We start from the raw sequence: 10,730 nt of genomic DNA, 5'->3' as shown, positions 1-10,730 counted from the left end.
CCCAGGTGTCATTAAATTGCTTCAGTTTGGTTAATTTGTCTCAGTTGGGTTCAATCTGGGGACGAGTGCAGACTTGACAACTGGCCAGAAGACCATCATTGATACCCTCCATAGGAAGGGTAAACCACAAAGGTTCATAGCTAACGAGGCTGGCTGTTCAGAGTGATGTGTCCAAGCACACCAATGAAACGGCAAAATGTGGCAGGAGAAGATGCACCAGCAAAAGAGATGATTGTGGACTTCAATGTATTATCAAACAGAGAAGATTCAAGAACCTAGCAGAGATCCAGAAAGAGTGCAATGAGACGGGAAGCACAGCTTCAAAAACCACTAAATTCAGACGCATCTGGGAGATGGGCTACAACTGTCGGGTTCCTCTGGTCAAGCCACTTCTGAGCCTGAGACAACGTAGGAAGTGTCTCAAGTGGACCAAGGAGAAGAAGGACTGGACTGTTGGCTAGTGGTCCAATGTCCTCTTTTCCAATGAAAGTAAAGAATGCCTTTCATTCGGGAATCAAGGTCCAAGGGTTTGGAGGAAGATGAGTGAATAACAGAACACAAGCTGCGGTAGTTCCAGTGAGAAATATCCACAGTCATGATTTGGAGTGCAATCTCCAGTGCAGGTGTTGGTAAACTCTGCTTTCTTCAATCCAAGGTCACTGCAACAGTCTACCAGAATGTTTTAGAGGACTTCATGATTCCTTCTGCTGAGGATCTGTATCGAGGTCCAGATTTCATCTTCCAGCAGGACCTGGCCCCTGCCCAGGCCATAAGCACCAAAACTTGGTTTGATGCCCATGCCATCACAGTGCTTGACTGGCCAGCCAACTCGCTGGTTCTAAACCCCATTGAGAATCTATGGGGTATTATCAAAAGGAAAATGAGGGGCACCAAACCAAAAAACAAAGAAAAACTGACAGGAAGCATCAAGGAAATCTGGGCTTCCATAACTCCCAGGCAATGCCACAGTGCATCGAGGCAGTGATGAAAGCAAATCCCCCAACCATGTATTGAAGATTTACATATCGTTTTGAAAGTACGATATTTTGATTGATTTAATGTGACTCTAATTTATTTCCTTTTTTCTAGCGGCCAGAGCAGCTTTATGCCACATCTCCAATTTTTCTCTGATTGGACTCCAGGTTGGCTCACACCTGACTGATTAGCACTTGGAGAAACTTAGAGGTTATTACCTTTCCATGCCTGTGCTTTGTTTATTTTCAATAAAAAATAAACCATAATTATTTTTGTATGAGACTGTTTATTCTTGAGATCATCACACTACATTTTACAACCAATTTATGCAGAAATGTAAATTCCAAAGGGTTAAATTTTTCCTCCCATTGTACATTTTTTGTTGCATTGTGTCATCATCTGCAGATGTTTTAAAAAGCATTAAGAGTAAGTGAACAAAGCTTCAATTTTTAAGCAGAATACTCTTCCTTTTGTAACCTACACAGTTTTTTTGTTACCTTGGCTTTGGATCAGCAGTTGCTCGGTATTGGGCTACCGGGACTCGAACCAACATTATCTGCATGTAAAGCAGAAGCATGTAGGTTACCACTAAACTACCAGTGGCCTGTTTTGATAAAGTAACTTCAGATGTTTTCAAATGTAGAGGGTAAAATTGGAAAAATACCTAACTCGTATCATTATTTGTACATTACTTTCCACCACTGATAAATCGAGCCAAACTTAAACCTGCATCTCCAGTACAACTGGCGTCAACCCCCGCACCATCCCCCACCTCTTCCTCTTACTGCACGTTCCACCTGTCCCCCCTTCTCCATGGTGGGCTGGCGACCCACAAAGCAGCCGTCATTCAGTAGAAATGCTATGCTGATCCGGAGCGGACCCCTCAGTCACCGGATCAGGAGCAGCTGCTCGGTCACTCGGTGCTATTTTCACCCTGAGGATAAAGTGATGTGCACGCCACGCTCAAACGTCAGGCTGCCAGGATGAAGTCCGCAAGCGGCGAGCGCACAGACTGCTTCGCGACCGACCCAGAGGACAGAGATAGCGAGAGCGGATCGGACTGGAAGTCCACCGGCGCCTGCAGCCCACACCGCGGAAAGGAGCCGGAGCCGGCCAGGCGATGGAGAAGGTGGAGACGTGGCAGAGAAGGGCGTCTTCCACTTGGTGTGAGTAAACAGAGGCAGGCGGCCAACGCGAGGGAGCGGGACAGGACGCACAGTGTCAACACGGCCTTCACCACGCTGCGCACACTCATCCCGACCGAGCCTGCCGATAGGAAGCTCTCAAAGGTGGAGACTTTGCGTCTAGCGTGCAGCTACATCTCACACCTTTCCAACGTGTTGATGCTGGGGGAGGAGAAGCGCGACGAGCAGCCGTGCCTCCGCCACCAGGCTGCCGGCGTGCACGGCCCCGCACAACGGAGCGCGCCGCCGCTCCGGGCCATCTGCACCTTTTGTCTGAGCAACCAGAGGAAGCAGGTCAGTGACGTGGACCAACCAAATTGGGAGGCTTGAAAATAGGTGGCAAAAGTAGCTACTCAGTCACTGGACTTAAGTAGAAGTGTAGTAATAACTTTTGTAGAAATAAACTTTGAGACAAGTAAAAAAATAAAAATAAAAAACGTACAAAAGTGAAATATTAAGCTCTATTGTTAATTATATACGTTACGATAACTATGATACAGATTTCACAGAGAATTCCAGAATAACAAACATGATGGATTTTAGGCTCGCACTAGACAACACAGCCACCATGAATCAATTTTGTTGGCGACGTCAAACAATTGTCTTAAGGTCATGGCCGGGGAATATCTTGCTTCTCTGATTGTATTTTGCCTCATGGTCGGTAATGCCCCCGGTTTCAAATTACTTCATGTCGCTGTTGTGCCCTTTTCTGCCTCATAAAATCTAAATTGCGATTTAAGTTTCCTATCTAGTAAATTATTTTTTTTTTTTTTAAATCACCACAGGTTGAAAAAAAAAAAAAAAAAAAAAGCCTATGTTGGCAAATAGTAAAAAAGTATGTTTTTCAAATGTTGGAACTAAAAAAAATACTCAAGTAGATACCTGAAACATCTACTTACGTACAGTAAGGAAGTATTTGCAACTTTTGTTTTTTTTGTTTTACTTTTCACCACTGCGTTTTATCAGACAATTGTGTGGATCTTGATGCTCGATTTTCCCTAAGGTGCCCAAGTTGTTGACGCAAAGTGGAATGAACAAAAACATCTGAAAATATGACTAGTTAGATTAATACTCTGAATTTGCACGCTATCCATTATCTATCAATATTAACAAGATTCAGTTAAATGCTGCAACATTTTGACAAGAGTACCCAGGTGGCTTGCTTGTTGTATCTTACAGTGGACTGCATTGTTGGCAACTAATTCTTACATTTTAAGTACAATGTGACTCAAAATTCTGTTGGTTTTCACTGAATTACAAATTACCTTTTTTGTCTCTGCAGCTCAGAGACGACAGGAAGAGATCAACTAAAGTGTAAATCCACAGAACTACATGAAGCGGTCGCACACGTTTACATTTGTACATATTTAATATTTGTTCTTAGTTTTGAAGAAAAGAAAAAAAAAACTGGGAAGCACTTTGGTTTGTGCCTCTGAACCAACCTGTTTTGGTTGAGCTGCAACCTGAGCCTGTGTACGGTTGCACTATTTTGGCCACACCAAGCCCCTATAACGTCTGCAGAAAGTGTAACTATCAAATATCTGCAATATTTTGCACAATTCACATTACTTCTACGATACACAAGGCCCTTTCAGACAGTGTTTTAAAATTGTGCATTTAGAACAATGTATAACCCTCCAAAGAAATGTTGCACTACCTCAAACATGTTTACCTCAACATCAAATGTGTAACATTACTGTATTGTGGCGTGATACCTTTGCACATCAAAATAGTTTCTGCAAAATAAATATTTTTGTACCATAAGTGTCATCATTCCGTTAATATGATGTGCAGAAACTGAGTGAGATCATGTTGCATGATGAAAAACTTCCTCGCATCAGTGGTGCTGTGAGTCACCATTAGAATGCTTCTTTGAACAACTAACACATGCTACCATTTCAATAAGCTTTATTTCATAAAAAAGTCAATTGGTTTACATCAGATTAAAGAAAGTACAAACCAATAATCTGACTGCTGGCGAGGCAATATATGGGGCGTGTCTTTCAACGGAGTAACCAGTGTGACCACAACACACGGGGACAGGTTCGAGAAGGAAGGCAGTTTGAGTGAGCACAAGCCAAAATTATCTATGCCAAGTTTAAACTAAAGGGGCAGAAATGAAAAAAAGAAAATAACGTTAGCAAAAATTTGTCAGTTGGCCTCACAGTCTTGTGGTAAATTGTTGTGAATCCCAAGTACAGACTGGAGCGAGCAGAGGCCACAAGATCGCATGGAATGTTTGCTGTCCAAATTAGAGGGCACTACAAGAGCGAAAACCGAAGAGGACAACACCAACAGTTATAAAGGAGAACAGAGCCCTTTTAAAAAAAATGTTCTAAAATAACATGTGCAGGTTGTGAGGGAACTATACCAGGAGGTAGAGGCGTCAGACGGGCATTGACATTCTACCACACATTTTCTATTGGTTTTTATTTATAAAATAAAAAAAAAAAAAGAAAATAAAATAGTAGGGGTATGTATGCAGGGGGGGGCTCATCTAGCGTCTTAGGTTTTCAGTCCGCTTCCTCTTCATCCGATTCAGACTCTGTGTGGGGGAAGTCAACAATTGAATGACTTGAATGATCTCAACACCAAATAAAATTAAATATCTGACATTTGTCTCTGCTGGAGTTGCATCTTGCAGGTGACACTCTATTCTCATCATCTCACCTACATTATCTAAATTAATTTAGTGCCACTTTGCTCGCTCACCTTCTTCTGCATTCTTCAACCACTCCACAAACTTTTTCATCTGATCGAGGAATACACTTTTCCCCTTAGCGAGGTGGGCTTCAGAGTACCACTTCAGGATGGCCTCTTCGCTCAACACATCCGCTGAGGAAGAGAAAAAGGGTAAAACTGTGTTGAAGCTGCAGTTGCTGGATGCAACAAGAAGCCTTTTAGGCCACTGCACAGACAGATGAGACTGAAATGGACAACGATGACTTGCTGCAAAGTAAAAACTGCCACCCTTGGTGTTCTTGACAGGAAACATTTTGAGGCGCTACATATTTCATTGAAACACACACACATGACGCAATTGTCAAAAAACAGAGACAAAGGAGTGTGTGGATATTTGAGAGGTTGTTGTCAATGACAGCCCCATCAAGTCATTAATTGACTGCACTCTTGTATTCCGGTGACAAACTCTCCATGCTTTCTTTTTAATCATCACTGTCCAACCTTGGACGTGGTGTTCGTTATGGACAATCGTGATGAGCACAGAAGTCCAATAACAGAACACCGCTCAGGTTCTGATCAGGGGGGGGCCGTTCCTCCCAATCACGCCCTTCCAGGTCTCACTGTCATTGCCCACGTGAGCATTGAAGTCCCCCAGCAGAACGATTGAGTCCCCAGCGGAAGCGCTCTCCAGCACCCCCTCCAAGGACTCCAAAAAGGGTGGGTACTCTGAACTGCTGTTTGGTGCATAGGCACAAACAACAGTCAGGACCAGTCCCCCCCCCACCCGAAGGCGGAGGGAGGCTACCCTCTCGTCCACCGGGGTGAACCCCAACGTACAGGTGCGGAGCAATAAGTATACCCACACCTGCTTGGCGCCTCTCTCCGTGGGCAACTCCAGAGTGGAAGAGAGTCCAACCCCTCTCAAGAGGACTGGTACCAGAGCCCAAGCTGTGCATGGAGGCGAGTCCGACTATATCTAGTCCGAACTTCTCAACCTCACAAACCAGCTTGGGCTCCTTCCCTGCCAGAGAGGTGACATTCCACGTCCCGAGAGCCGGCTTCCGTAGCCGGGGATCGGATCGCCAAGGTTCCCGCCTTCGGCCACCGCCCAGCTCGCACTGCACCCGACCCCCTAGTTCGATGATCGACTTTCTGGTCGTGTCATCGGACTTGCGGCCGCACGTCTTGGACACTCGGGTGAAGAGAGGGCTGGAGCTGTCAACTGATCACCACCCGGTGTTGAGTTGGCTCCGATGGTGGGGGAAGATCTTGTATCAAGTATCTTGGGGTCATGTTCACAAGTGAGGGAAGAATGGACCGGGAGATCGACAGGCGGATCGGTGCAGCGTCTGCAGTGATGCAGACTTTGTATCGATCCGTTGTGGTAAAGAAGGAGCTAAGCCAAAAGGCGAAGCTGCGATTTACCGGTCGATCTACGTTCCTACCCTCACCTATGGTCACGAGCTGTGGGTCGTGACCAAAAGAACAAGATCCCAGATACAAGCGGCCGAAATGAGTTTCCTCTGCAGGGTGTCCGGGCTCTCCCTTAGAGATAGGGTGAGAGTAGAGCCGCTGCTCCTCCACATCTAGAGGAGCCAGATGAGGTGGCTGGGGCATCTGATTCGGATGCCTCCCGGACGCCTCCGTGGTGAGGTGTTCCGGGTACGACCCAGGACACGCTGTAGAGACGACATCCTTCGGCTGGCCTGGGAACGCCTCGGGATCCCCCCAGAAGAGATGGATGAAGTGGCTGGGGAGAGGGAAGTCTGGGCATCCCTACTAAAGCTACTCCCCCCGCGACCAGACCCCGGATAAGCGGTAGAAAATGGATGGATGGATGTCCAACCTTGGTCCAACATAGTTTTTCCCACAATCATTTCCCAACTACTGGTCAGTCCCCACGTGGTCTGTTAATTACTTTTTTTTTTTTTTTTAAACCAATCTAAAGCGTTGTACATTGATCGCTTGAGACCAAATCTCTTAGATCTATTGGATACTTCAACTACATGAGAACTGTAACTTCACCTCTCCATAGGGGGGCTTACATAGAGCATTCTTTTCTGATTATAATCTATTCAGAAGCCGAAACCGAATGAAAATGCTCCATATAAACACCTCCTGCAGAACAAATAGGCCGAATCCGAATTAAATTTCATTCGGTTTCACAGGGGTGGAATATTCCCTTTGCCAAAATGCTTAGTAAAATTTGGCCATGTAAACCGAGAATCGGAATGGAGCTGGGCTGCACACTCTGCGCACGCAGCCTTTGTCTTGACGTAAATGTGCTGTGATGTTATCATTTACACACGTAAACATGGCGGCTTCCAACCAGAGCTTGTATGCTATGGACATCTTGTTTTTACCTACTTGTAAATTGTTTTAATCAAGCGATTTTATTAAAAGTGTAAGAATAATCCAAACTGCTGTGCTAAATAGACGGACCTCCATCTTGATAAATAATGTAACTATATAATAAGTTACATATTATGGTGGTCTAATTTTTGACAAAATTCAAAGTCTTTTTTTTTTGAGGAAAACCAGTTTTTTTTTTTTTTTTAAATCAACTAGTGAAATGTCTCTTTGAAGAAGACAGTCACATCATCCCACGAGGTAGTGCTTGCAGAATAATTTCCATCGATAGAAACGAGTTTCGTGAGCTCAATGTTGTAATGATTGCATCACTAATGCCTCTAAAATGCTTGATAAGAGTTCCAATTGATGACGAGACAGGCTTCTCCATAGGGTGGCGCCGTGTGACAAGCGGACTATAATTTGCCCGGTTGCGTGGCGCGATGTTCATACCCTTTTAATTGATGACACCGTAATGAGCACTTTTCCTGTACATTAAATTAGCAAACGAACATGTTTTTGACCTTCCCGATCGGGACCTTTAAAAATACGGCCCAGTAGTTGGGGACCACTGGTAAAGTACATTCCTGTATTTAAAAAAAAAATTTTTTTTTTAAACTGCTTTGTTAATTTGGTCTCCACTTCTGGCACTGACATCATACCAAGACACGGTGGGGAGTATTGATTTTGGCGATGAAAATGGGGCTTTCCAAATGCAATTATTTACCAATTGCTCAAAAACAGATATTGTTGGAAATGGCTGCCAGTTTGAAATGAAAGCTGGAATTCTGAACTTTTGACTCATATTCATCTTTTGATTTGAAACCCAAATGTCTTCAGTATACAACAAAAACAAAGGAATTGACCTTGCCATTCCAATACTTTTGTAATGTCATCACGAAAGGCAGTTGGTCCTGATGACATTCCTGTGGAGGTATGGAAGCATCTAGGAGAGGTGGCTGTGGAGTTTTTGACCAGCTTGTTCAATAGAACTCTAGCACGTGAGAAGATGGCTGAGGAATGGAGGAAAAGTGTGCTGGTGCCCATTTTTAAGAACAAGGGTGATGTGCAGAGCTGTGGGAACTATCGAGGAATAAAGTTGAGCCACACAAGTTATGGGAAAGAGTAGTGGAGGCTAGACTCAGGACAGAAGTGAGTATTTGCAAGCAACAGTATGGTTTCATGCCTAAAAAGAGTACCAAAGATGCATTATTTGCCTTGAGGATGTTGATGGAAAAGTAAAGAGAAGGTCAGAAGGAGCTACATTGTGTCTTTGTAGATCTAGAGAAAGCCTATGACAGAGTAGCCAGAGAGGAACTGTGGTATTGCATGCGGACGTCTGGAGTGGCAGAGAAGTATGTTAGAATAATACAGGACATGTACGAGGGCAGCAGAACAGTGGTGAGGTGTGCTGTAGGTGTGACAGACGAATTTAAGATGGAGGTGGGACTGCATCGGGGATCAGCCTTGAGCCCCTTCCTGTTTGAAATGGTGATGGATAGGCTGACAGATGAGGTTAGACTGGAATCCCTGTGGACCATGATGTTTGCAGATGACATTGTGATCTGCAGATGACTTGGAGAGACAGTGGCACTGAAGAGACAACAGGAAGTCGAGCTGGAGGTGGCGGAAATGAAGATGTTGAGGTTCGCTCTCGGAGTGACCAGGTTGGATAAAATTAGAAATGAGCTCACCAGGAGGGACAGCCAAGATTCAATGGTTTGGACGCATCCAGGAGAAATAGTGAGTATATTGGTAGAAGGATGATGAGGATGGAGCTACCATGCAAGAGAGCTTGAGGAAGACCAAAGAGAAGGTTGATGGATGTCGTGAGGGAAGACATGAGGGAAGTTGGTGTTCGAGAGGAGGATGCAGGAGATAGGCTTACATGGAAAAGGATGACGCGCTGTGGCAACCCCTAAAGGGACAAGCCGAAAGGAAAAGAAGATTCCAATACTTTTGGAGGGGACTGTATGTGAAATGTTATTTCGGGAGTCCGAAACCAAAAATTATGTTTGGGCTATTTTCGGCCGAAACATTTCGGTGCATCACTAATATTTTTACCCTTCAGTGGCGTTTTGTCCGCATTACTTACACATCCAAACTCAGTATTTCGGTCACGTGGCCCAGTCAGTGTATTTCTTGTGATGCACTCACATGGGTTACGAGTCCAATTGGGTATGTATGTATTCAAATAAGAAAGTGAAGCGCTGCCCGACTAAGCGGTGTGGCTACGTATAATAAATTAAAAACCAAATTAAATTGTAAGCACAACGGTTCAATATTTTATACAAAAACAAGACCATGATGATATCGAGGCAATTTTAATACAGCGTAATTGTAATATTGTGACGTCCCTAGTGTATACACGTTTATGGTACCTTTTGCCCTCCAATGGAAGCGCATTTAATTGTTCTGCCGGTCACCATATGCTGCTGGCATACATAGATCAGCAAATATATATTTCTGATCAGTAAAAAAAAAATTAATAACAATTATAATTAACAATAATGGCATGAACATAATTTTACTTGTAATCCAACTAAACAAGGCAACTGATTTTCCTAAGCGTCAATTTGTACCGACTCGAAAACCGTGACCACAAAACCGAGATACAAACCGAACCGTGATTTTGTGAACCGTTCCACCCCTAACATATACGCATCTAAATTTTGGGCTAATATTGTTATCCAACCAACAAACATGGTATAGAGCCAGCGTGGTGTAGATCTCAATCGCTGTGCCTTCTTTAAGACGTTTTGGCATATAATTTTTCTGATGACCCAATGCTCGGAGAACCTGGGACACTGCATTTTATTATGACTTCCACAGTACAAAACTACCAAAATAGCACTCAGAAATCACTCCACCATCCCCTCGCCTATTAGATGCACTTTCTGACATCACTGTGACGCTGCTCAAATTTTAATTTGAGGTTGCGTCGCAGCAAACGGCTACCTGCAACGTCAATGCTCGACACTGCGTTCCGTGGTCCTGCCCTCTCAACACATACACATTGGATGCATCACGTGATACCCACTTGCTCGGTATGCAGAACATTTAACCCTTTAGTCATTCAAACCGCCCTAATTGCAAGAAGACTAAGCATTTTTTTGCACAATTGTAAAAAAAAAAAAACATACCAGCATTACCAGATCTTTTTATTGCTCAGTGTTTTTCTCAATGTCTTAATGTCTCAAAAGTATCCTCTGTCAATTGACTGTCTGTTGTCGTACTAGAGTGGCTCAAACTACCGGAAACAAATTCCGCGTGTTTTTTGGACATACTTGGCAAAATAAAGATGATTCTGATTTATGCGGTAAAGCTGAACGCATGGGCAACTGCCCGTAAAATACAGAGAAATTGAAGCAGTTGGCATCTCTGCATGCCTCGTGGTAGCATCGTGTCCATACCATTCCAATCAACAATGGTGTACTTAAACTGGTCATCCTTTTAGCAGATTAAATTAGCGATTGATCTTAAATTTGGGGAGGTATTGTTGATGCGCAACAGTATACGATAATATAAAAGTATAATGCC

The 10,730-nt window shown here is 43.9% G+C and overlaps 2 protein-coding genes across 3 annotated transcripts in view; one reads left to right on the top strand and one right to left on the bottom strand.

The window, feature by feature from the left end:
* The first annotated feature begins 1,958 nt into the window (after positions 1 to 1,958).
* Positions 1,959 to 2,489, top strand: si:ch211-246m6.4 (transcription factor 15). Its single transcript, XM_061688747.1, has one exon. The coding sequence runs from the start codon at positions 1,959 to 1,961 to the stop codon at positions 2,487 to 2,489; it is 531 nt and encodes a 176-aa protein (XP_061544731.1).
* Positions 2,490 to 4,050: 1,561 nt separating this feature from the next.
* Positions 4,051 to 10,730, bottom strand: part of LOC133402672 (eIF5-mimic protein 2-A) — an 18,824-nt gene continuing 12,144 nt past the window's right edge. For both annotated transcript variants that reach the window (XM_061676668.1, XM_061676677.1), the window contains 2 exons: positions 4,872 to 4,994; positions 4,051 to 4,704 (listed from right to left, as the gene is read on the bottom strand). In XM_061676668.1, the coding sequence (XP_061532652.1) occupies positions 4,673 to 4,704; positions 4,872 to 4,994 (155 nt within the window). In that variant the 3' untranslated portion in view covers positions 4,051 to 4,672. The remainder of the gene's footprint in view (positions 4,705 to 4,871; positions 4,995 to 10,730) is intronic.

Source organism: Phycodurus eques, chromosome 1 (assembly GCF_024500275.1).
Source record: "Phycodurus eques isolate BA_2022a chromosome 1, UOR_Pequ_1.1, whole genome shotgun sequence".
Classification (NCBI taxonomy): domain Eukaryota; kingdom Metazoa; phylum Chordata; class Actinopteri; order Syngnathiformes; family Syngnathidae; genus Phycodurus; species Phycodurus eques.
Note: the sequence above shows the minus strand (reverse complement) of the source record. Positions and strands in the feature narration are given on the sequence as shown.